At 54.3% G+C, this 26,010-nt stretch overlaps 7 protein-coding genes across 7 annotated transcripts; all 7 read left to right on the plus strand.

Annotated features, from left to right (window-relative positions):
• Positions 1 to 571: 571 nt before the first annotated feature.
• JKF63_03501 (uncharacterized protein) lies at positions 572 to 2,083 on the plus strand (the record flags this gene model as incomplete). The annotated part of the gene is made up of 1 exon (XM_067899503.1): positions 572 to 2,083. One exon carries the CDS (start codon positions 572 to 574, stop codon positions 2,081 to 2,083), a length of 1,512 nt encoding a protein of 503 aa, XP_067755742.1.
• A 1,024-nt stretch (positions 2,084 to 3,107) lies between these two features.
• On the plus strand, positions 3,108 to 3,899 carry JKF63_03502 (uncharacterized protein; the record flags this gene model as incomplete). The annotated part of the gene is made up of 1 exon (XM_067899504.1): positions 3,108 to 3,899. One exon carries the CDS (start codon positions 3,108 to 3,110, stop codon positions 3,897 to 3,899), a length of 792 nt encoding a protein of 263 aa, XP_067755743.1.
• A 1,238-nt stretch (positions 3,900 to 5,137) lies between these two features.
• JKF63_03503 (uncharacterized protein) lies at positions 5,138 to 5,572 on the plus strand (the record flags this gene model as incomplete). Its single annotated transcript, XM_067899505.1, has 1 exon — positions 5,138 to 5,572. One exon carries the CDS (start codon positions 5,138 to 5,140, stop codon positions 5,570 to 5,572), a length of 435 nt encoding a protein of 144 aa, XP_067755744.1.
• A 3,095-nt stretch (positions 5,573 to 8,667) lies between these two features.
• JKF63_03504 (uncharacterized protein) lies at positions 8,668 to 10,263 on the plus strand (the record flags this gene model as incomplete). Its single annotated transcript, XM_067899506.1, has 1 exon — positions 8,668 to 10,263. One exon carries the CDS (start codon positions 8,668 to 8,670, stop codon positions 10,261 to 10,263), a length of 1,596 nt encoding a protein of 531 aa, XP_067755745.1.
• A 4,530-nt stretch (positions 10,264 to 14,793) lies between these two features.
• JKF63_03505 (uncharacterized protein) lies at positions 14,794 to 15,360 on the plus strand (the record flags this gene model as incomplete). The annotated part of the gene is made up of 1 exon (XM_067899507.1): positions 14,794 to 15,360. One exon carries the CDS (start codon positions 14,794 to 14,796, stop codon positions 15,358 to 15,360), a length of 567 nt encoding a protein of 188 aa, XP_067755746.1.
• Positions 15,361 to 20,189: 4,829 nt separating this feature from the next.
• Positions 20,190 to 23,120, plus strand: JKF63_03506 (uncharacterized protein; the record flags this gene model as incomplete). The annotated part of the gene is made up of 1 exon (XM_067899508.1): positions 20,190 to 23,120. One exon carries the CDS (start codon positions 20,190 to 20,192, stop codon positions 23,118 to 23,120), a length of 2,931 nt encoding a protein of 976 aa, XP_067755747.1.
• A 653-nt stretch (positions 23,121 to 23,773) lies between these two features.
• JKF63_03507 (uncharacterized protein) lies at positions 23,774 to 25,525 on the plus strand (the record flags this gene model as incomplete). The annotated part of the gene is made up of 1 exon (XM_067899509.1): positions 23,774 to 25,525. The coding sequence occupies one exon, from the start codon at positions 23,774 to 23,776 to the stop codon at positions 25,523 to 25,525; it is 1,752 nt and encodes a 583-aa protein (XP_067755748.1).
• Between the last annotated feature and the right edge of the window lie 485 nt (positions 25,526 to 26,010).

The following is a 26,010-nucleotide window of genomic DNA, read 5'->3' on the forward strand; positions in this document are numbered from 1 at the left end:
AAGGAAGCCGCAGTAGACTAAAAAGCCAGACGTCACCGCCCACGGCGTCTTACTTTCTGCTTGATCCCTTCTGTCTGCTGCTCCTTTATTCCCCCCTCCTCCCCCTCTACACACACACACACACACACGACACTCACGGGGTGTAGGCTATATGGGGTGTGTGGAGGGAGGGGAGGAGGGGGTGATGTGAGTGGGTGGGATTGGTGTAAAAGCAGCGCCCTCAGATGAGTGGCCGTACACACGGACCGCAACTCCTCCCCCTTTTTTAGCGCTTTGCGTATCATCATGATCTTTTCGCCCTGTCAATGCGTCCATACTCGCTCTCCTTCTCACTAAAAAAAAAACTAATGTGCATGTATACGTACACGTACTGGTTCCACTCCGCCTTTCTGTTTTCTCTCTTCACACTAGCTTGTTTCTTGAGGCTGTTGTCCGGGCCAACGCGGAGGAGTTAATACCGCGGGTTGCGCTTCGACAGAGAGACAGGGAGCTACCGTGCATCAAGAGGGACGGAGGGTGCCCCCTTGAATTGATCGTCAGCTTTCCTTGGCAACAAGACGGCTTCACAGAGATGCAGTCGTCTTGCGTTACTGGTTCTCGGATACGCGCAGTAATTGCACAGCACACATCCTTACCCACCTACGCCGCCGCACGCCTCTATACCTCCAACTTCGGCAAGCCTAAAACGGACACCGAGCCACTTGAGACTGAGCAGCCCTCTGGCGCCTCGGATGAGGCGTCAACTTCTCTCTTATCCTCTCTTGGCTCTTCGCAGCCGCCGCAGCGATACCGGCGGCGCTCCTCTGACCCACAAACACCACGGGAAAGGGCTGACTTTAGGCGCGATCACAAGTACGGCAAGCATCGTCCCCTTCTGGATGCACCATGGCGACAGCTGAAGACGAAAACATACCTCGACGATGCGGAGCGTCTATACGGCCGAAAAGAGACTTGGCACACCGTGGAGGATGCCACACTGCGGGAAAGACTGGTTGCAATTCTCCAGGATTATCTGCGCGACACCCTTTCAGCTGCCCGACTGGAAGCCAAAGATGCTAGCAAGTACCTTTTTTTGTGCTCCACCGCAGCGAAGCACTACCGAGCCCACGTGTCTTCCGGGGCTTTTGGGCTGTCGGAGAGTTTACAGGAATGGGCACGGGGTGTGATGGCCGGGCGTGCTTCCTCCGCCTCTGCCGCAAAATCGTCCACCAAACTGTACATGTCGGCTGATACGGAAGACGGCGGTGCAGGTGCGGAGGTAATATTATCTCATGAGACGGCCGGCTCTTTCACGCCTTCGCATGCAGCCGTTACAGACAAACAAAGCACCAACTCAGGTGCTTGCTCTCCACTTCAAGAGGAACGTGACGCTGCCCGGCTTCGCGAGGAACGCCGGCGTCGCGCTGCCGAGGCGGACCTGACTCACACCGTCGCAATGGAGGACTTGCCTGATGCCGACAGTCGGCATTCGCCGCACTCTGCCTTTCCTTTTTTGCGGCAGCGCGCTGTGGAGAACGAGGCCACGCTCGATCCGTCCTTGGTTGACTGGACGGCAAAGTATTTCCCTGAGGATGACACCACAACGTTCGCAGAGCCGCCACGACTTCGCGCTGGCATGGTAGAGGACGCAGAGGAAAGTGTGCCTGATGGGGAGCCAACCAGACATCAGCGGCAGGAGGGAGGCGCTTCACATATTGAAATACCCGTTGACGCCACAGGCAAACGACCCTCAGGCTTTGCGCCGCCGACATCGCCTGTGGCTTCCCACCGCGTCCCTATGCACGCACATCACCGTCTGAGGCGCACGTTGCGCGACCACGAGAACCGTCATCGTGCCACCTTCGATGCTGAAGGCATCTACTACAAGGTTCGCCGTCAGAGTGAGGCGGAGGAGCGTGCGCCAAAGCCACAGCAAGTGAAGGCCTCTGACCTGGAGATCCCTGGCAGACGTCCGGATGTAGTGAAGGTGCCATGGAGTGTCGCAGCCAAGGCGAAGACTCAAGGATACTCGAGTGACACGCTGCGGGCAAAGGAGCGGATGATTCGACTCACTCGCGGTGAGGACCCCGAGACGATTCCCTAGGGCTGAGCCACCGAGCAGAAGATCAGAGCCTCAAGACAGACAAGAGGAGGAGTATGGCGAAGGGCGCTACTCTCTCTCCTTTTTTTTCATCTTTGTTTTCTTCCCTCAGCAAATCGTCTCCCTCCTTCAGCGTCGCTAACCCGGTCTAAGGCGAAAGCCGCCAAACCATCGCAGATACCGCTTTGGGGTGTACTTTGATACATTCCATCCAGCGAAGAAATAACAACTGCCCCGAAATGCAAAGGCACTCCGCTCCTTTGCCCCCCCCCCCCTCTCTATCCTGTCAAAGGCTGTCACTCGTCGAAGGTGTGCGTGTGTGTGAGCAGCAGCAGCAGCAGCAGAGGAAGGGGGGAGGCGGGAGAGAGAACAGGCGTGCGCGAGACGGTGATTTCTGCAGCAGAGCTATTTGTGTGGATTGACGTACGCCTCACACAAAAGCCTAAGAAAAAGTACAAGAGGATTAAAGTTGAAAGGGGCTAATGGTGTCTTCCCCCCCCCCCTCCCCACTCCCCACTCCGTTGCTCGCAACGAGTTGTGTCGTCTCACCCGAGCACAGCGTTGGTCGATCCATTGGATCAGCTTTTCCCCCAATGACCTATCAAGTTCGAGAACATGTTGAGGCGACTGCGCACGCTGATCACCACAGTGTTGAAGTTTGTTCTGAGTGTTTTGACCTTTTCCCTTCCTCTTCGGTGCTCACCTTCCCCCTTTTTCTATTTTCCCCCAGCATTGTTTCTCTTTGGGGTGAAAATGCGATGACCTGCCACACACACACACACACACACACACACACACGCACGCACCCACGCACGCACACTCTCTGCCCCTGCCCCACGTTTTGCACCCACGAGCAGAGGAGGAGGAAAGTCTCTCGGATCGCCTTGATGGGGTTGTGCATGTCTTCAAAGAAAAAAGGGGATGAGGTTTTGCTGACACCAAAAGAAAACAAAAGAGAAGACAGGAAGCAGGAATTCCAGTGTTGGTGTGCGTGCAAGGCACTCCTGAAGGCGAGGGGTGACGCATTATGATTTCTGAAAGAGGGCAACACCACGCATGCTGTGCAGGTCTTTTTTGGTGCAGAGGGGAGGTGGTACACTTCTCGTCGGATGCACAGGCTGGGCTGGTTCGCCTCGTCACACGCCTGTGCGGCGATGCTGGAGCTGCCTTCCGTGCTTCCGACCTCACCACGGCGAGAACTGCAGAGGTCAGACTGCGGCGTCGAGCAGTGCAGAGTGCGCCATGCGTGCCTTTCTCCTCCAAACAGGTTTTCGTGACTCCACCTTCTTTCAGTGCAGATGCAATGCAAGACAAGAATGGCCTGGAAGCGGCCGCAGCGTGTATTTTTCCTTGCTACATCTCATGCGGCTGTCCGGTGATTTTGCACGTCTCGTCTGGGCACGACGGCTCGAATCGTTCCGTGAACGAGGCGGAGCCAGCAGGTTCCGAACTACCTTTGGTGCAGGCGAAGCGTGTCTATATACACAATTCTGTGGGCAGCAAGCATGATACCCAAACGAGTCCCTACTACACGCGTCTATGCGAGGCGAGTTTCAAGTGCTGGCAGGATCACAACAAAGTTGTTGACGGGGTCTTGGGCTCAAGTAGAAGCCGATTTATTTCACCCCTCCATGAGCGCTTTGTGGGAGTTTCCAATCTTGACATTGAAGTGCTGGAGTTGCTTAAGCTGACCGAGATTCTTGGGAAGGGGGTGGGGGGGGGTTCCACCGATAGTACCGTTGCGGCTGGTACGGACTCCACTTGTGAAGTGTCCAGTGAAGTGACATTGGAGTCGTTGCATCCTAAGTCGACAACGTAAGCCTCCCACTCCCCACTCCCCTTCCTCCTCAAGTGCATGCATCTCTGTTCTCACGAAGGCAACAAGAGCCGAACAAGGAAAAGGGAACGAATGCCGTTGCCCGGAAGTGGGAGAGTGCGCCTCTGCTTCCATTCGTGCAAAAAAAAAAACAAGCAAACAAATCACGTGTTCAAGACGCAGACGTGTTTTCGCCACAACAAGAAGGGGGCACGATTTCAGTGAGTCTCGATTATACATTGCGTTCACTTCCTCCGTATGTTTTTTTTTTCATAGTAATCACCTGCTTCTGCGACTGCTGCCTATCTGCACCGTGAGTGTGTGCTTGACAAAAAAAAAAGAGGAAAGCAACAGCATACAACGCACGCGGATCCACAAATACACCGACTGAGAATTGGAGGGAAACGGGAAAGGGGAACCTAGCTGGCGGGTTAGGAGTATGTGCATTAGGCCATCCGCCTTCTTTGCCACCTAGCGCTGTCTTGGCTTTTCACCTCCTCTTCTTGAGCAGTGTGTGTTTTGGGGGTGTGAAGAAGAAGCTGGGTAGACTATCTCACACAATGTGTGTGGGTTGAAGCAACACATTTGCGTGCTCAGTCGATGGGTTTTTATCCCCCCCCCCCCCGACATTGTAGGCCCCCCTCCGTCTTTCGTTTTTTTGTCTTCGGTTCTTGACATCCCCTCTCTCTGTATTGCCTTTCCTTTGTGGACTCAAGTACATCCTATCTCCTTTGATTCCCATTCCCCCAATGTGGTGCGCTCCATCTCTCCTGCTGCGAACATATGTGTGTATAAATGCTGAGTCTCAACACGCATGCAGAATTCGTTATGCTTCTCTCTCCCCCCTCCTCTTTTTTTTACGTTTCGATCCTTGAAATACTATATATTGCACTTCGCGCGACATACACTACGGGGGACATCACCCACCCCCACCATTGCCGCGTACCTCGCCTCTTCACCTTTCTCCGCCTCTCTCTCTCACGCACCTGTATTCGTCACAGCATCGCGTTGCCACCATCGCATTGCACTCATTATTATTTTTGTTTCACTTCGCCAGTTTGTACCGTCTCTCCCTCCACACACACACACACACACAGTACCTCTGCCGCTTTTGTGATACAGGGAAATAGCCGCTGCCGCCGCCACCGACGACGACACGCACAACTGTTACCCTAACTCTCTTGTTTTGCTCGCCTCTCTTTCTTTCCCCCCACCCATTTCTCTCATTTGTACAGGCAGCCATGTTCCGTATCTCGGCCGTGTCCCGCATTGCGGCGTCCTTGGCGCTGCTGAACACCGGCAAGGTCGTCTCGTGGATGAGCGGCCGCGGATTCGGCTTTATCGAGGACGATGCGGACAAGAAGCAGCACTTTGTTCACTTCTCTGCGCTACAGACGGAGACCGGCGGATACCGCGCTCTCGCAGTCGATCAGGTGGTTGAGTTCGAGGTGGCTTCGCAGGATGGCCGCACTCGTGCTGAGAACGTGACCGGACCTGGCGGCGCCAAACTCCCCTCTGGCCCCCGCCCGCCGGAAGGCGCTTCCGGTGGTCGTGGTGGCTTCGGTGGTGGCCGCGGCCGTGGTCGTGGCCGTGGTGGCCGCAACTACAACGAGCGCCAGGACCGCGGCGGTGAACGCGACGGGGACCGTCAAAACAGCTTCAGCGATGAGTTCTAGACAGGAAGGGAGTAAACGCAACCTAAAGGGGGAAAAAAAAGGATGATTGTGAGCCTTGTGTGTTGCCGTTTGTGGGGCGGTGCAGAGGCCTCGCTGCAGCCGTCCTCGCTCACTTTTTCTTGTGTTGATCATCATTCGTGTATGCCCTTTAATTCCGTGAGGTTTATATTTAAGAGAAGCGGATTCCACAGTTAACATAGAGGCAGTGGTGGGTGGGTGGGTGGCTATGTCTTTACGTGCGTGCGTGCGTGCGTGTGTGTGTGTGTGTGTGATGACGAGGTACACCGGCACCCACGGAGGTACCGTTGTAAGAGAGGGGCATCAATGTGACGCGAGAGTCGGTTGAGACGAGCTACGGTTTGGTGCACAGCTGGTGCTAATTCTGCTTATCGGCAGACAGGATGCACCCCCAGTACAACTTTATTAATAGCAATAAAGAAGGAAAAGCGGCGCGCGCACACACACGAGTGGATATATATATATATATATGTTCTCATATGGAGGGCAAACAAGAAACAATTGAGAAGGCCGCACATCTTTCGTGTTCTCCTACCTCAGCTTCCCTCGTTGCTCTTCCTGCGTTTCTTTTGGGGAATCGCCACGCCATCTACAAGGGAGTGGTTGGGGGGGGTGGGGTGGGCGGGAGCTCTACCTGCATTCTTGCTTCCTCTTTCGTCCTTTTCTCCCTCTTTCTTCCCAACCTTTTTCGTCTTGACGTTTCGTGTCATGGTTCCCAACACGGCCACGAAACCCCCGACATCAGAAGTAGGTGAAATTGTGGGCACTTGAATGGGGAGTTGTGGCTGGTTGGTATGAGGGAGGGAGGAGGGGGGAGGGGGGGGGCGTGGAAAGAATGAGCGCATGCACCGTCGTCCAGAGTGTATTGTGGGGAGATGGGCTCGTTTCACCTCTTCGCTTGTTTTAGTCTCCCCCCTCTTTCGTAGTGCCAAGAAGTGTGTGCGCGTGTGTATGTGTGTGTGTGTTTCTCGTTATTGTCTGTGTACTAGAAAGAAAATTGTCGTGACTCCTGTACACAAATGTTTTGTGCGTTTTTTTTTCACCCCTTTTTGACTGTGTGGTGTTTGTTGTTTTGTCTCTCCGACTTTTTACCCCCTTCCCCTTTTTTTTTCTCCCGCAGCGCCGTGGCGCTCATCTCTGGATGTCCCCATCAAGCTAAACGGTCTTCTCCACTTTGTGCTCTTTCGTTGGTGTCGACGCGTGTACGCGCTGCTCTGGCGCGCATAGTCACTGTTTCCTCGAGGGAGGCAGGTGTGAAGGGCAGTTGGCTGTCAGCTGCGTGAAGAAAAGGGGTGGGGGGGGAATGCTGTAACGATCAGCAAGGTGGCGGCACCCCCCCCCCCTGCTACAAAGTGCACGCTGGTGGCAATGATTATCGTCATGTGTGAAAGAGAAGTGGGGGGGAGTGGGAGTGGGAGTGGCGGAGGCCCAATAATTGCTCAGATTCGATACTAAAATAGCAACAAGTGAATTAAAGAGGGAGGGAAAGAAAGGAGGAGGGGGTAAAAACAAAGCGCACACATGTCACTGGCAGGGAGGACGACTCATTAAAAAAAATGAGAGGTGCTCATGTGAAATATGTTGAGAGACCCGCTAATCACATAAAAGTGCCGAGGAAAAGGGGGGATATGGAATGCACTCTCTCAAGGAACGCGTGCGAGGTTTATGTTTTCCTCTTACTGAATCCCTCGCGACCTGGCTTCACCCATCAAGGGAGGAGTGGGTGGTGGTGGTTTCTGCTGCAGCACCAGACCACGGTGGCTGCAATGGGTTGAACGTTGTTGTTGTTCTCTGCGCCTCCGTTGGTGATGCAAGAGGAATCTGGCGCGCTTCTCACTGTGACTATGATGAGCGACCCACCACCTCGCAGACACCACCACAGGTTTGGAAGGGGGAAGAGACTTTTTTTTTTCGAGGGACGCTCTCACGGGTGACTTTTCAAGATACTCTCTGCGTACCTCCTTTCTTCCCCCCTTTTCCCCTTTCGGTTAGCATCCCTTCACCTTCGATTATCTCGGTGGCGAAGCCGCTTTGATATATTTTTATATAGCGTTGCGGGTGGCGCACCCGCTTTCATCCATGCCTCCCGCTTCTACCCCCTCTCTTCCTTCTCCCTTTCTTTGGTCTCTGCGGAAACAAAGGCCTGCACGCGCACGCGGCTGCAAAACCAATCTTCACCACCGCTTCCATGGACGAGGGTGATCATTCATATTCACACATTTTCATGCGTACCGCGTTCCCCTTCCCTTCGTTTGCCGAAGAGTAGTATCTCCACGGCAGCGGTGTTGCTGACCGCACATATTGGCACTACCCACCTCCACTTTCACAACTTTTTTTTTGCTCTCAAGCCCACACGCAACAGCGAATATACGCACATACGAAAAGAAAAATCGAAAGGAAACATTCAAGTGCACACAATAACTCCCCGCGTCGAGAAGTCGAAGTAAGAACACGTTAGTTGCTGAAGCACTCTCGGTACGGTGGCAGCACAGACTTCTACGTTACATGCATACCTATATAGTTGTTTAAGGCGTACACACAGAAGCTTTAGAAAAGCCTCAGTGTTGCCGTTTGATTGCTCCCTGCACATTGTCTGCTTTCGTTTGTGTTTGACAATTCTTTTTTTTCTCTGTCTGTCTCTCTTTTTGTTTTCCTGGTGTTCTGGTTCACCTCGTTACTACCTTTCCCCGTTATCCGACACCGTCACACCTCTTTCTCGCTTTCTCCACGCCATCTTCTTCTCCCGTGAGGAATTCCTGAATAGTTGACTCGATAACTTCTGCAACACTGTCCAACGCCTTGACGTTGCTCCCCCCCCCCATCACTCCCCATCACCCCCTCCGCCCCATTTCAACACAAGCAAACGTGTCACCTTCACCCTCGCTTGTTTCATTCTCTCTCTCTAAAGCTTCGTTGGCGGTGGGGGTCCTCTCGCCTTCTCTCTCAACTTGTTTGAGGATCTTTTTCAGGCACGTCTTGAGCACAATACTGCACCAGAAGAAGCAACAACATCACAAGTAAAAGAAAACAACAAGTAGCCATCGCACAAGGAGAAGTGGTGGTGGTGGGTGGACTTCATGTTATCGTCAGATGCGCTGCACCCCTGCGAAGGGGGATTGAAAAAATTATCAAGAATACCAATGATCCCCGTACTGGCCATCCAGCACCAGGAGGTCTCACTTTCCACATCGCCTGTGGCAGCAAGATCAGGAGCTACATCTTCGCCATTGCGCATTGCTGCGCAGACGCCACGCGGTATGGAGAAGCGAAAGGAAGCGGCAGCTGTGCTATGCGACACCAACTACATCAGACAGCACTACAGCGATTCCAATGGCATCGCGTCTGTCTCAGACGATGGTCAGCTCTCCGGTGAAACGGCAGTGGTCTGCACGCCTTTCCAGTACCACGAAAACATCGATTGCTGTGGGTGTCCCATGTGCACTCTGACACTTTTCAATTCCTATATGTACCGTGACCAGCGTCGCGCCTCTCCGCACGTGATGGCGGCGCGACCGTCGCCTGAATATGTAATGGCCCCGGATGGGTCACTGCCGCCCCTGCCGCCGGTGTACAGGCCAGATGGCGTATCCGTGTGCCCCGTGTATGCTGCGTTTGGTTTCTGCCCATTTCTCAGCGGCTGTTTTCTACCGCACGACGAGAGCAGTTGCACCCCGGCGCGAGTGCCTCGACTGGCGTCGGCAGAGGCTGAAGCAAAGCGGCTGATGCAGCGGGCGACAGAGTTGCAGGAGAGCGATGTGTGGGGGTGTGCGGTGTGCGGCTACAACGGGATAGACGAGTCTTACGAGGTGTCGCTGGGCACGGAGCATTATTTCCGTCAGTGCCCGCGTTGCACGTTTATGTGTTTTTTTCCACACATCACGCACCTCGTGGAGCACATCTTGTGCAGTATTGGTGACGACTACCAGCTGTACAAGACGGAAGTGGACCGCTACCGGCTCCAGTTGCCGGACTTGTTCAAGATCCCACTTAGCTATGAGGCCCACCGCGTGGCGAACATCGTGTTTGCATGGAGTCTTATCACGCCACTTGACGCGCGTGACGCGATGAACAGCGTCGTGCAGGAATTCCCTGATGTCGAGTCTATCATCAGCATTGGGAGCGGCGCTGGGTACATTGAGCACATCTTCAACCGTGTCATGCACGAGGTGCCGCTGCGAGAAGAGTGGGCGGTGGATCGAAGCCGCTTTCGTCGAACGTCCTTCGATCACGTGCGGTGCGACTTTTATGGCAAGCGCATCATTCCGATATTCGCCTTCGACGCGCTCGCGTTGCAGAAGACGTACAGCGTTCATGTCTCCATCGGCGGCCCGATCTCTCTCTACTCGCTCAACTGCAAGAACTCGGTCCTGCTCCTCTGTTGGCCCCCGTTCGGCTCCCGGGAGCGGGAGGAGAGCTCGATGGGGTTTGAGGCGCTCGAGTACTACACTCGGGGTGGCGGCACCATGCTCATCTACGTCGGGGATACCGCCGCCACGGGCGACTGGCGGTTTCACATGCTGCTCAAGTCTCACTACAAGCTCGTACGGGACTACCCGGTACGTCGGGAGCTGCGCCGCTGGCACCCACAGGAGATGGGCTTTGTTTATGCCGGCAACGACACCATCGGTGTCTACCGACTGCGCGACACGCCGTTGTCCTCGGGGGGTTTCTAGAAACCATCTTGACAAGCGGAAGAAAGGGCATGCAAGTTGCCAGCATATCGCTTCACTCAAAATAGCGAGCAGCGGGTTAAAGGCGAATCACTGTGCCCACTTTTCACAGAGTCGATATCCCTCAGAGGACGCGACTGACCTATACACTCCTCATCAGGAATAATCACGGCAAACGGAAGGGGGTATGGGGTTCCACGAGCCCGTATGGTTTACATTGCTACAATGTTCTCTTTTTTTTTCTTCTTTTATTTCTGAGCGTATCTTTAGTCGTACATGTGTGTTCTTCCCTCTGTTTCCGTACTTGTGTCTTTCCCTCTTCTCCCCCGCCTCTTGACGTTGTTCAGAATCTTCTTACCCTCGTTGGGGCCTCGAATTCTTCCTCTCTCCTTTCTCTTTCTGTTTCTCTTTCTCTTCCCCCCCCCCTCCTATCCGCGGGCGCCTGCGCTTCACCTTTCCTTGTACGTGCCTTTTACGTACGGCATGCTATAGCAGGTCACATAGGCATGAGAGGGTGGGGGAGGAGGAGGGGGCGCAATAATATCTAAAAGAATTCGTACGTACATCCGAGGAAGGGAATAGAGGCTCGACAATCTCTCTCCCTCCTCTCTCCCCCCTCTCTCCTGTGTATGTACACTCATATACACGTATTTACTTGTGGGCAATACGAGCGCGGGCGTGGCCCCTAACATACCGACATGAAAAAAAAACCAAACAAAAAGGTTAAGCTAAGTTGCAAACGAGGTATAGAAGGTGTGCGTGTGTGTGTGTGTGGAGGGGAGGGAGGGGAGTACCATCAAAATAGAATGTGGGAGAAAAGCGCGTCAATATGGGAGTGATGACACGTTGTCTGTGCGTACGCGGGTAAATGCTTGAGGTGACAAACGTAAAAGGGAGGGGAGGGAGAGGTGCAGTTGACGCAAGAGAGAGCCCAGCTCTCGTTAGCGTGGCCAAAGGTGTAAAAAGGAGTGCTGTATAACGTAAGAGTAGGTGACGGCTAGGGGGGGGGGTGGTGGTGATGGTGCTGTGCTGCTGTGAAAACGAGTTGCGTGTTCTCAGTTGTTCACTAGTGTGTGTGTGTGTGTATTTTTCTTATAGGGTGCTCGGGTTTCTTTGTTTGGTTCTAGAAGCGATTCGCGGATATCGTCGCATCGAAGAGGAAGAAGTCGGGAGGAAAGCGAGATCGAGGGGAAGCTGAAGACGCACAGGTTACTGTGTGCGCGCCATTTGCGGTGTCAGTCTCGGTAACTGACGCAGAGAGAGAGGAGAACACTCATAGATTCCTCTCTCCCCCACCGAGAGGTGCATGTAACTCAGGTGCTCTTAGTGGTCTGTCCTTGCTTCACCGTTCGTAGTTCTTGGAGGGGGCGAAAAAGACCGTCTCCTCCCTCCTCTCCACTCCCTTTTCGTTATAGCTCTGCGCCACGAATCGGTCTTTCTTGCTTGTTTCCTTACTTGGTCGTGTGTATGTGTGTGTGTCTGTGTTTTTTTCTCTCTCAGTTGTTTGTAGTGATGTAATGCTGCTAGATAGTTTTTTTTTTGGTTTCATACTACGGACTCCTCATTTGCATTCCTTTTTTTTTTTTTGGGGGGGGGGGGGGGCCGGGGTTCCAGTGCAGCTGTCTGCGTTTTGGGGCGTTCAACAGGAAAGTCGTGGAGGAGCGAAACACGATTTCGTTTTAAATCTTTTTTTTCCCGTAACTCTCTTTCCCCTGTTAAAGATATGTCGCCTTCACCCTCCCCCCTGTTCGTGCACACCTACGCATGTAGCTTCGGGTTTACGTACAATAGCAGACGAGGAGACCCTACCAAGCATATAGCCTCCCTCCCTCCGTTCCCTCCTCACCCCTTCTCACCGCGAAGAAAGAAAGGAAAAACGTGCGTCCTCCGTTTTTTTTTCCTTTCCCCGCTCTGGAGACTTTTGTTGCACTCATGTCTTTTTTTTTATAGCGTGTACGAAAGTTCTATATTTATATACACATATTACATACAAATATACACATTTGTATATATGCGCCTGTGTGCGTCTATATGCATGTATATTTGTGGGTGTGTCACAGATTTTGTTTGAGGGGGTGCTGAAGGCGACTGACTTTTTCAACAACAGCAAAGAAACAGCTCGTTGCTTTTGCGGGGTCACCTCTGGGGTAACCTTCCACCTTTCTTTCTTTTCTCCATTCGTTTTGAATTTCGTGTCGTTCTCGTCTTGTGTTTCCCTTGCGCCTCTCCTGTCTTCTTTCCACTCTTCACACTATTCCCCCCCCTCCCTACGGGCCTCTGGTCCACGATCGTGGCGCCGTTGTCGCTTTACTTGGCACTGTCGAATCGTTCCCTCGCTCTTCCCGTCCTTCTTCTGTCTGTTTTTTTTTCCAAGCTGTTGTTCCGTTTGCTTTTTCGGCTCTTTGGGGTTCACCGAAACTTTTTTTACTGTTGTGTGTGTGTGTGTGTGTGTATGCTTATTATCGTGTCCACGCTCAGAGAACACGATGAGTCTGTCCTATTTCTTGTATTTCTTGCAGATCGTTTGTTTTTCATTATATATTAGTTGTATGTATGTGTATATATGTATATATATCATACACTCATTTGTTTTTGTGAATTTCTTCCTTTATGTGGTGTGTATATATATATATATATATACCCTGTGCGTGTGTAGCTGTGCCTTGTTCTTTATTATTATTTTTCTTTGAGGGGTGAGTGGTGTTGGGTTCTCGCGGCCATTACTTTGTGGCATAGTGCTCTCTTTTCGAGGGCTCAGAGCAGTACGCCTCAGCTTCCATGCGCGTAGTGTGTGTACATCCATATATATATTATATTCTAACCCCCTCCCCCTCACGCAGCAGCCATCACAAGTATTTGGGTTTTTATCAGCGAATCGCCAGTCTCTAATATTTTTCCCTTTCAGTTTCTACTGCTGCCGCTTTTTTGTTCTTTCTCGTGTTTCCCTTCCGTCCCTCAACCCTCCCTCCCTTCTCATCCGAGCTGCCCAAACGAAAAAGAGAGGAGAACCGTGGAGTACACCGTGAGGGGGTGATGACGCGTGCGCTTCGATTCAGGGGAAAACGTTTGTCTTTTTCATGTCTTCTGCTCTCATTTTTTAAGCTTTTATTTTGTTGTCTGTATGAGGGTGGGCGCTCATGAAGCGCACCACGGCTGCGACCACTTTTTTTGTGTGTGTGTTCACCTGTCTGTGTGTGAATGGATCTGTGCTGTGCACATGATGAAAAGGAAACCGAACGGAAATGAGGTTCTCACGGCGTGCAGAAAAATGAGGGAGGGGTGGACGTCACAGCGCACCGACACCGTCACTGCGGGGGTGGAGCGCTGTGCTGTGACGATAAGAGGAACACGAGGTACTGAAACACACATCTCCTTCCGGGCTATTTTGTGTGCATATTTGCTTGCGCTGTGTTTCTTTTTCTTTCCCGTGCGTTTGTGTGTGTGTGTGTGTCTTAGCGTTTCTATTCTGCTGCTTCTCACAGTACAACTGTCCTCTATCGGCGGATGTTCAAACGTAAGCACACATTTGTGTGCTCGAAGTCGCACCCCCTCCCTCCCTCCCTGTCTTCTGCTCGTACGGGTATTTCAGAAAAAAAGGGAAGACATCGATTACAATAACCATCACAAGACTCTCTAAACAACACAAACAACAAAAACAAATGTGAAATCAAAACACATAAAAACATCGCATTGGTGGGGGGGGGGGGGAAGGGGGGAAGGGGGGAGGGGGAGGGGGAGAGAGAACTGCCTCGTCGTGAGGGTACCCTGCAATTTCTATTTTGGTGGTTTTTTTTATCCATCATGTGGGTAATTCCCCCCCCCCTTTTTGTGGTAGGCCTACTCGGGCGCTCGGGGGTACGGGCAAGGGGTCGAGTAATATATATATATATAAAGCGATGTTACGATGTGTCGCATATTGCACTTCGTTATACCTGCTTCCGTGTGTTGACATCGACGAGGTGCATTTCATGTCGTCAGTCTTTGACTTTTGGGGCAGTCTTGCGCGGTCAACGACACCGACAAAAGCAAGAGGGTCACTGATCATTCAGTGGTTCGTATGCCTCTCTCAAAAGTGAATAACAGTGAGGTGAAGTGGATGTGTAAGGCTCCCTGAAGTAGTTGCTGACGACCCTCCCCCCCCCCCCTGCTCACCCACTCACTCCCTCTCACCCGGCACGCTACTCTAGACGTAACGACCCCCCCCCCCCAGCCCCGTCAATGCACTTCGTTCAGCTTTGATAGTTTCTTCTGTTGTTTCCTATGTATATGTGTATGTGTGCTCGTTCACGGTTTCCATAAACCATCTGCGTCTGCTCTCTCTCTCTCTCTCTCTCTCTCTCTAAACCCCCCCCTACTCCCTCTTTCTCTCCCTGCTCTGCCGCTGCGCTCCTCTTGAGCCTTTTCCGTGCTGATATCCCGTGCCTGCCGTTTTCACTCAGCGGCAATCATCAACTCTCACTGCGCTTCACTTCTTTTATATCCCTCAAAAAAAATTAGGAAGGGGGGTTAATCTCAGGATTTTTGACGATAAAGATGAACCAACTGGAGTACTTCCTTGCAAGCACGCACGAAGGTCGCTGTGATATAATGCGCTACATGCAGCAGCTGCGAGATCTGGACGAGTGGATTGAATATCACCTTGCTCATCTTCGCGCCATCACTGCCGAGCGTGTGGCATACCTGACAGCGCAGGCCCGTAAAAAGCAGATCGGATGTGGTGTCAGGCGCGACTCGACTGGAGCGCCTGGTGGCGCGCGTAAACGAAGAGTCTGCGATCTCAGTCGTACTCTAGGACAACCTTCAGCAGCAGGAGCAGCAGGCACCTCGCGCACACGCTCTGTGCATGATGTGGTTGCGAGCTCGCAAGAGGAATATGGCGCGGGTAGCGAAAATGCGGACACAGTCGCTGAGGTGCACATCGCAGAGCTCCAGCGGCAGTTTATGTGGCACGAGACGTGTGTGAAGCGACACTGTCTCGAGCGAGAGACCCTTGCCGCGGAGCTGGCGGAGCGTTGCTCCGAGGTGCGACTTTCTATGGCCTCGCGCTTGGTGAACTTTGCCTCTGTAGCCGATGTTCCCGTCGCAGAGCTGCCCGGGTAGGGTCTTTTTTTTTTTTTTGCAGCGTTCCTGATGATCGGCCAATTCTTCTGATGTTGTACGCAGAAGGGGCGGGGAGTGGGGCGTATCATTCGCCTTTATGAGTGTTTGTCCTTCAGCGCAAATAAAAATGGTTTTCCGTTGCTTCGAGTTCTTTTTTTGGTGCTCTTTCTGCTTCTGTGCATTCAAAACATGGCATGGTGCCGCTACACAAATGACCACCACTATGGCTGTTTTTGTTAATCGAGAAATATCTCGTCGCGCACGCGCACCCGCAGGGAGTGGAAGCGCGATGAGCAACGCGATGCAGCGCACCCCCGCCGCCATCACACCCATTTTGCCGGTCCCCCTTGATGCAGTACCAAGGCGTATGTCGCCGTGTCTGATTACCTGCGTCATGTTTTTCTCGGTGCGTGTGTGTGCGCACAGGTCTCTCTTCTGCGTACGAGACTAGTTTTCCATCTTAAACACTCACGCCAACTTTGCTACGGAGTTTTTGGCCCTGTTTTTTTTTTTTTTGCTTCTCCTCCCTCTTCCCCGCTATCGTCACACGCTTCCCCTATTGTTCAGCTCTTTACCGCTCACCATGGTGTGCGTTGGTCCCACTACTGCACCATCCCTCTAATGTTTCACACGTTCGATGCACCCTGGAGTTGATAGCCTCCACCGCCTACCCCTTTCGGCGTACACACCTCGCCGACCTCTTTTCAAGTTACCCCGCTGTGGATTAGTATGCCCACTGCCACGTCTGCGAGAGCAGCCGTGGCCACTGCAGGGGGTGCGATGACTGGGGTTGCGTGGGCTCCAGCACACAGCTTCATCGCGCTCTTCTCAACTTGACTACCAGACAGCTCCCTCCCCCGCACCTCCTACAGACTCACTCGCACTCAAGCCCTTCGGCCAGTATGCCCGCCCTTTACCTGGGCTGGCGTTAGCCGTGTCTCTTAACAGTCGCTTTGTTTCCAGAGACTTCCCAGCACGCAACTTGCCGCATTCGCGCGTCAGCCGTCGGCTGAAGAGAATGACGCGTTGTGTGCCTTGCAACGCTATCGACATTCTGCTCAAGCGCTACATTGGGCTCATTCTGCCGAATGACGACTCTGTGCACGATCACACTACCCCAAAAGGGGGGGGGTGAGGCGGATCATGTAACCGCGTATAGTGGCACCGACCGACTTCTTGTAGACGCTGAGCAGACGCCAACCTCATGTTTACTTGAGGGATTCCGTGCGTGTATGCTGTCATGCCGCACCCCGCCGAAGATGATCTCCACATCGACTCGAGACCAGTCTCCCACACCGGTTGTCACCGCGGGTGCGCAGCGTACCAGCTGTTCCCGTGCTGCCTTTCGATCGTCACCACGCGAAGCGCACCTGTTGAACCACCAGCGAATGCTCGACTGCCGCCGGTGATAGTAATGGCGAGCCTCTTTCCACCGGGATGCCGACAGCGGCGAATGGCAGGCTTACCGCCGTTCTCCCGGTTGGCATCACCTGGGACCAGCTTGCGCCTTCTCGGCACCCGCTTTCCTTGAAGGGATCACTGCTGGTTGGCAACCCATACGACCGCACCGCCCCTGGAAAGGCAAGGTGAGAAGCATCACTGGAGTAACTACTGGCGACGCGTGCAGCCAGGAAAGGGATAGCGGCAGCCTCGGTTTGCTTTTGTCGGCGACACAGCATATCCAGGTCGATTTAATCCGTGTTTTTGCGTCCACTATACGCTACACACGTACACGAACCTCAGATTTCCCTTGGCTACTGCAGCCTTGATGCGGCACAGTGCAGTTGAGCACAAGTACGTATCACGACCGCGACTGCCGCTAAGGGCAGGCGGAGAAGCTGTTTGGCACGCGTCTTCTTCCCGAGCGCGCCAACGATGGCCCAGTTGTGTACTGGAGCTGCTTCACCGCTGGTAAAGAGGCAACCGTTTCCTACTGCGCAGACCAGTGCGGCGACTGCGGTACCCTGTTCCCAAACGCGCACGAGATTGACATCGCGACAAGGGGCGTGAGGCTGCCCTCCACGAAGCTCCGCGCATACCCACTGCTTGCCCGCTAGCTTGCGAAGTACAAAAAAAGGTAGGCGGTCGATGGTCCCGGCGGGGGGGGGGAGAGGGGGAGGGCAGAGCTGGTACCGATCAGGCAATGCCGGATGCCAGCCGACACGCGGAGTTGTGCCAGCACAGGCAGCGGTGCGCGGAAATCCGGCTGAATGGTTTCAAGTCTTCGAAGGGAGAGAAGAAGTACATGCAAGAGTCTGAGATTGCTGGTACGCTCACGAGGCAGTGCCCTCTGTGTGACTACCCACGGCCGCTCTTCTTCTTTCAACGCGGTCTGCTCGACTTCGATCTCTCCTTTCGTGAAAGAGACGAGGGTGTCGTCCAAACACGGCTGGCAATCCGTATAAACAGGCATTTGGCGTGGCGCTATGGCGAATGTTGGTTCAATGTATTGCAGCTCTGCGAGCCCGCTGTAAGACAGGAGCTGGTGGACAACCCACCAGTCTTTTTTTTCTTGACTCGTCAACATCTTCATGGTGCCATCGCCGTCAACGCGTGCCGTCTCCAACTTGCACGGAGATGTCACCCGGTTGCTGCGGCTGCCATTGTGTCAACGTCTCCAGCGTCTTCCACCCCCCCATGAGATACGACTTCATGTCAGCGTGGGTTCTCGCCGACGAGCTAGAAATGATGAAGCCTACGAGAGGGGCGCCCAAGGTGTGTCATGCGTTCCGGTTGCTGCCGGCATCGTACTCAAACGCTTTGATGTCGGCAGTAACTTTTTCTTTTCCATGGCCAGACGTTTGTCTGGGCGACGCTGCGAAGGAGGGGCTGCGGTGCTACACTCCCCGTCAACAGGGAGGGGGGTATCCCCTTTCCTTCATGGCCCGCGACAGGCAATGACGCAGCGTTCCTTCGAGCGGTGTGTGTGTGTGTGTGTGTGTGTGTGTGTAGGGAAACCGCATTTTTACTAGCTTTGCTCTCTTTACCGAGACCTTGCAAACCCGTGCGTGAGTCTGCCTCGCAGCTACTAAAGACAGAACAATCTGTGTTTGGGGCCCCCGCCTATTCGTGTGAATGGGCAGCCTTGAGCTCGTGAAGGTAGAGGGGGTGTTGCTGCCACTTGGTGGTGCCGCAACGCGAGAGGGCTGCGGCGAGCAGCTTGACGCACCCCCCCCCCCCCGAGATGACCCAAAGCGCACGCTTTCAAGCGGAGGCGGGTGCCGGTTGGTCGGCGGATTCACAGCGCCTGCATCCCGAGAAGTTGACGAGCAATGGCACCGTTTTGAACGACATTGTAATGTTTGACAGACTTGATGGCGCTGAGGGAGGGCGACTACGAAGACGTGAACCACGCGCGGCCAAACGATGGCCCATTCCCATTTCCTCGCGTTGGAATAGAGGGAGCACCACGGAGCCGACACACCAGCGGCTGGAATACTTTGGCGGGCTCGGTGGCGTAGCCGTGGGGTGGCGCAGATCTCTTGCCAGTGCTGAGAGGATCACTGCATATAGGTACATTGTGTGTCGGTGCGTGTATAACTTTTTTTTTATCTGTGTGGTGGACCTGCATGGGCGCGTTGTCAGCCACACAGAGGTTCATCCTCCCTCAACGACCCCCGGTGCTCCCCCCTCCCCTCTTCGTGGGAAGACATTTTTTGTTTGTTTGCTCTGTTGATTTTCCGTCTGCACTTCTTGACACGCGGAGACAGAGTCACGCCCTTCGCCGTTTCTCTACCCCTGCTAATGTGCATGCGTGTGTTCATATAATATCATCTTTTTTTCCCTACAATTTATTCATCCTCTTCAGTGAAGACAAGAGGGGGGGGGGGTGACTTCTTCTGCTATCCCAAGGTTCTGCGGTTGGTTCTTCCCGCTCCCACCACCACCACCAACATCATGCCAGAAGGGCTACTCATCTCTGTGTTGTACGCATGGTATGAATGTGCGTAGTGGCTCATGACCCTGGCGACTGGTGCGCGCATGCACCAGAAAAAGAAAAATGAAAACTAGACTTGCGTTTTTTAAACCACGAGCGCAGCTGCGCCGAACATCAAAACGAGGTTGTAGCACATGCAGCACTGTCGTGTGTTGGCGGAGGGTTTGTGGGCGTACCATTCGTGGTCTTTTCGCTTCGCTCTCGACTAACGCGCATCTCGCCTGGAGGGCGCCCACACGCATCCCCGCTCCTCCATTTGGGACAACTTATGCCCCCCCCCCCTACTTCCCCTTCCCCTTCTCCCCCTAAAGCAACCTCGACGTGGCGCGAGATTCGTGCCATCACGCTGACGGGTGCTGGCAGTTGGGTCTTCATCGGCCCCGTTCCCGAGAAAGACGGCTTGTAGAATAAAATAATCGTTGAAAAACTAAACAATCAACCAAGAACATTTCCTGTTTTGCGTGAGAGTTTTTTTTTTTGGGGTGTGCATACATCGGTGAGAGGTGGACCATAGAGGGGAAAGAGGGAGATAAAGAGATCACCATGTGATGTGGCCTTCCTAATTCACGACACCGACGCGTTCAACCATAGACACAACCAACATACCTTGATAGACTCCTACACACCCATACACTCTCAGAAACACACACACACACACACACATTTATTTATTTATAGAGCTATACACGTTTGGCGGGAGTGTGGAGAGGGGTGGGGGGGGTGGATAGTACAACCCAGCACCATTGTGCAGGTAAACTTCATTGCTTCGAGCAGCACAGCTGTCAATTCTGGAGCACAGGCGAGCTCAGAAAAAGAAAGGGACACTCCAGAGGTTGTGGGTTTTCTTCCGCCCCCCTCTCCCACGTAGCAAAAGATCAGAAGAAGAGGAGCAATGGGCCCCTCGCGAGACCGAGGCGCCACTGGCCGAAAACGGCGGCGCGCGCCACAGGATGAGGCCGGTGCCGAGTTCCCGCACGCGCCAAGACGTGAGGATGTCGAGGAGGTCGACAACGTGGATCACTCCTCCGGCGACGAGGCTGACGATGAGGAGGGGGAGGATCTCTACGGGGACAACTTCATGCGAGATTACCTCGAACCAGACGAAGAGAGTGAGGTGCCCGAGGATGAGCTCGGAGCAGATAATGATTGGATCGTAGGTGACGACAGCTCTGTTTCTGAGATTTCAGAGGGTGGCCGTATTGCTGTGGACGAGCTGCTCGAGCGGCGCCGGGAGAAGGAGGCGGCTCTTGCCGAGGAGCGACGCCAACTCCAGGAGGGCATCTTCAGCGACGTGGACGAGGACGAGGATGATGAGGACGAGGACGAGGACGATGGCGATGCGTCATGGGCTGGCCGAGAAGGCGAGGGCGGTGCGATGCGGAGCGGCGGCGCCGCGACTGACGACCAACGCGGCGGCATCGACGACGAGGATGCCGGTTACGGAGACCCCAACGACGAGGCCTACGTGCGTGGAGACCTGGAGGCGATGAACTTCAACTGGCGGCAACCGCAGGGTGAGCTGGTGGAGTGGCTTGCACAGGAGCTGCCTCGCCGCGTGATCAAAAACCGCATTTACAACTTCTACTACAACTTCATTGTGAACGACGTCAGTGTCTACGAGGAAAAAGTGAACGCGATGACCCGAGAAAATGAAAAGAGTTTCCAACTCTGCTACGATCATCTGAGCCGCGTGTATGACAGCGTTCTCGCGCTGTGGCTGGTTGACGCGCCAGATCCGATGATCGAGCTCTTGGAGGAGGCTGCCAACTATTTCACCTTCAAGTTGTATCCACTTTATCGCAAAGTGCACTCGCACATCTTCGTTCGCATTTGCGACCTGCCCTTGTGCGATCCGATCCGCGATTTTCGTCAGCTGCACATGAACGTGCTTGTGCGGGTGGAGGGCGTGGTGATTCGACGGTCACCGGTGTATCCGCAAATGGATGCCGTCAAGTACGACTGCACGCGGTGCTCTTACATAATTGGCCCCATCTATCAGCGCGGTGACAAGGAGCAACGCGTGAGCATGTGCCCCAGCTGCCACAGCAAGGGTCCGTTCCGCGTAAACATGCGCCTGACGGAGTACCGCAACCATCAGACTATAGTTCTACAGGAGTCCCCTGGGAAGGTGCCGCCTGGGCGGCTGCCGCGCAGTTTGGAGGTGGTGCTGACGAACGATCTTATTGACCGCGCAAAACCCGGCGAGGAGGTGGATGTTACCGGGATATACCGGAACAACTTCGATCCGCTGCTCAACAGCCGCCAAGGCTTTCCTGTCTTTACGACCGTGTTGCACGCGAACAATGTCATCCGGCGCACCACAGAGCTCGGTATGTTTCGACTTCCAGACGATGAACGGCAACGCATTATCGAGCTCAGTAAGTCGCCCCACATCCGCAAGAAACTCATTCAGTCAATAGCGCCGAGCATCCACGGTCGCGACGACATAAAGCTTGGGCTGCTGCTTGCTATGATGGGCGCAGTCCCGAAGGACATCGGTGGCGATCAGTCGCATCGCATTCGAGGGGACATCAACGTTCTCATGGTTGGTGACCCCGGATGCGCGAAGTCACAGTTTCTCAAGTTCGTCGAGAAGACGGCCGACCGTACTGTCTTCACAACTGGCCGCGGCTCGACTGCCGTGGGTCTCACAGCGTCGGTCCACAAGGACAGCGTCAACGGTGACTTTGTGCTGGAGGGCGGCGCCCTCGTCATAGCGGATCGCGGCTGCTGCCTCATTGACGAGTTTGACAAGATGTCTGACCAAGATCGGACGTCTATCCATGAGGCGATGGAGCAGCAGACGATCTCAGTGGCCCGTGGTGGTATTGTGACAACACTTTCCGCACGGTGCTGCATCATCGCGGCGGCAAATCCGATGGGTGGGCGGTATGATCCCTCTTCCTCTTTTGACGCCAACGTGAACCTCACTACACCTATCCTCTCCCGCTTCGATCTCTTGTTCGTGGTGCGGGATGAGGTGAATGTGGAGTTGGACGAGCGTCTTGCCTCCTTCATTTGCAGCTCACACATGCGCAACCACCCACGTACGCAGGAGGAGGCACGGGTCCGGGAGCGCAGCCGGCACGAGGAGTTGTCGAAGTTGCGCTACGCGCTGGAGAATGCATTGACAGAGGATGAGCGGGAGGGGTACGAGGAGCAGCTGCGGCGCTTGCGTGAGAGCATCGAAGACCCTTCCCGTTTTGAGGACGATGATCCAACCAGCGAAAAACCCCTCCCGCAAGCCCTACTGCGCAAGTACATCCTGTTCGCAAAGAGTCATTGCTTTCCCCGCATCTCCAACATCGACCCCGACACCATCGCGCGCCTCTATGTGGAGCTGCGACAGGAATCCAAGCATGGCGGCATCGCCATCACGGTGCGGCACATGGAATCCGTCATCCGCTTGTCCGAGGCGCACGCGCGGGTTCACCTTCGCGAGTTTGTGACCGACGAGGACGTCGCTGCGGCCGTCTCTCTTTTTCTACGCTGCTTTATTCAAACACAGAAGTACAGCCTGCGCAGCGCGATGGAGGCGCGCTTCCGAAAGTTTCTCGAGTCTGACAAGGAAAGTCTGCCGCTCATCCGCCACCGCATTAAGGTGGCAGTTCAGACGGTGCGTCAGTTCGAGCGCCAGTTGTCTGGTGGGGTGGAGCCGACCCAGGTGCGGATCGACATATCGGAGCTGGATTACTACACAGCGAACATCTCTCAAGAATCACTGAACGCTTTTTACGAGAGCGCAGCATTCAAGAAGGAGTACAGGCTTATTCGTGACCCCGTGACGCACGCCCCTTTGCAGATTGAGCACTCATTGGTGTGATGCTTGCCGTGCTATCCTCTTTGCATTAGTCTCCCTTAGTCCCCCTCCTCTCCCCTCTCCCCCCTCCCCCTCCGAAAGAGGCACAAAAGCGAGATCATCCCAATCCACGTCAACTGCACAAAGAAGGGCGAAGATGAGAAGCAATACCAACCGAAACCCAGCGGCTCCACCGAGAGGCGCAGAGTCTTTTGTGTGCGGGTATTGATTCCCTTTCGTCCTGTGCTGGCAATCGTATGCTCTTTCCTCCCCCCGTGACACCAGATGATCACTGCTGGCTATTTTGCCCACAAACCCCTCCTGCTTCGTCCCTTCCACGTAACTCTTTCTCGTGCGTGTTGAGCCGCTTTTGTATCTGCTCCGTACTCGTGCATATGTACTTCTCTCTCCAACCCACGCGACGTGGAATTTTCCTCCCCCTTTTGTTTCACCATCAATTTTTTTTTTACTGCCCACATTGCCGTCTGCTCAACTTGTAGTCATACACCTGCACTGTCATACGTGAATGCATGGAAGTGAAGGGCCACAAAGAGGATAATACGCGTACCACGAGAAGGTAATCATATTCTTTTGTCTAAGCGCTCGCCCCTTCCTTCCCTGCGTCGACACACACACACACAGGCTTTCCAGGTACTGGTATAGCCACGAAAAAAAAAATGGACCTGAGCTCGGTGACTGGGTGGCTGTACGCCCTCTTCAAGGGCCTCGCGAACGAGCGCCTTCACCCTCAGACGTTGGACCTGGTTCGAGAGATGATGTTGGCCGATACCATCTCAGACGCCGTAGAGGCTTTCACTGGTGCTGTCTCCGCCCATTACGGGGAGCTGTGCTGGGACTTCTTTGGTGTGCTGGGAGTGTTGATCGTTACCGTGGTTCTGGCCAGATACCTCGTACGCTTCTCGTGGCGGTTCTGTATCGGTATTCCAATGGCCGACTACAGAAGCGACAAGATTTGTCGCGGTAAAGGGTGTTCCCAAGTCCAGGCGCAGCCGGAGCAGCGGGCAAAGCGAAGGAGACAGGTAAAAAATGGAAAGGTGGTGGGGGAGGCCTTCGCTCGACCCGAGGAGGTCCCGCAGTCGGTGTCGCCGGCTCTGACTAAAACTCACGAGGCACAGAAGAGCGGAGTGATCAAAATCGATGGAAAAGGCAAGAAAACAGCTGAAGAGAAGTTGAGGGTGTCGAGTGTCTCAGCGCTGCCACTGCAGCCGCAGGAGGGGCGGCAACAGAACGAGGTGCAGTTCACCGCTACGTCGCGGCGCACGCCGCAGGATGCGCGTGCTGCACCCACGTCTGTCCTACGCGGCTTTCCGGAGGTCGATCTTTTGCTCACATCTCCCGGGCAGCACTATCTACTGATTGGATGCCGCAGCAAGCGTAAGACGTCGTTGTACCCGCAGAGCGATGCCACCGCATTCATGGAGCGTGGTAAGGAGTTGCAGGAGAAGTACTTCACAGATGTGAACGCCGTGGTCACCACAGCGCTCGAACTCGAGCAGAAGGCAGAGATCTACTCCGCGCAATTCTCCGTGGACGATGCGCGCCTCATCATAGGTGAGCGCTTCACGGACAGGTTTATCTGCTTCTCGTTGTCGGGTCGCACCAAAGTGAGCCTGACGCAGCTGTGGTCGATGAGGCTGCCGAACCGCCGCCTTGTTTCCTCGGTGCCGCGATGGAGCGTACTGGGGCAGGACAGCATTCTGAGCATTGTAGATCAGACGACAGAGTTGGAGGTCATCACTCGGGCTACAGCGGAGACGTCAACGGCGCACAAAGAAAAGTTCAAAGTGGGCAGTGCGCTCGCGTGGGCGGTGTGCGACGATCACGTCGCGCTTGGCGGATCTTTTCTGCGTGAGCCGCGTCTTTCGCGAGTGGTGCAGCGCGCTGGCGGCAGCGGGTTGGTCCTCGAGTCGATTGCGGTTTTCCCTAACGCGCAAAAACTGCGCGTATCGGCATTGGCTTTCGTGACCTCAGGCGCCCCCGAGTTCAACACGCGCAGCTACTTGATCGTATTTCTAGAGAATGGTGTCGGCACTATCTACAATTTGCAAAACATATCACGGCAGAACATACCGGAAGTTGTGTGCACGTTTGTCGACACAGACTACGCGGGGCACAGCAGCGATGCCCCACTGAGCATTCTAACAGCCGTGCGTGGGCAGGCCTACCATGAGGTACTGCGCATCGCGCTGCTCCGCGGCCCGAGTCTGACGGTCTATGAGCAGTCTGGCAAGGCGGAGGGCGGATGTTTTCAGATGGTGCGTATCGCTGATGTGTACGACGCGCAGGAGGGTGACGTAGTGAAGCACGCCGTGTTTCTGCAAAACGGTTTAGGCCTGGCTACCAGTGGACAGTCGGACGGCCGCCATGTCCGCATGTTCGCTCTGCCGTCTCCAAGCCATACGGAGTAGCTTCTCGAACCTCGCGTCGGAGAGCGCTCAAGCGTTTCTTTCTCTCTGCGTAGATTTGACTTGTTGGTACGCCCACGTGCTCTTGCCATGGCTGCGCGTCTTGTTGACTTAATTTTGACGTTTTCCCCCACATCCCCGCAATTGCGGAGCGGGTGGCGAGCGTCTCACTCTGGGCGGCGGCAAACAGTTTCCTTTGCATCCTCTTAATAGTTTCAACGTGCTTGTCTCTGTTAGTGCCTTGGTTAGGAGTTGTTGTCGGGGAAGGGGGAGGGGGGAGGGAGGGAGGGAGGGACATTCCTTATTTATTTCTGTCATTGTCGGATGCGATGTGGTATGTTGTGCTACTCTCATCAAAAGTTTTCCCCTTTGTTGTGTTGCTCCTCAACGGTGTTAGAGTTGCACAGCGACACACACACACACACACACACACACACACGCACACACACACAGTGACGGCAGAAGCAGTACCCTAGGGGGCACATTCT

The sequence above is a fragment of the Porcisia hertigi genome, chromosome 28 (genome assembly GCF_017918235.1).
Source record: "Porcisia hertigi strain C119 chromosome 28, whole genome shotgun sequence".
Classification (NCBI taxonomy): domain Eukaryota; phylum Euglenozoa; class Kinetoplastea; order Trypanosomatida; family Trypanosomatidae; genus Porcisia; species Porcisia hertigi.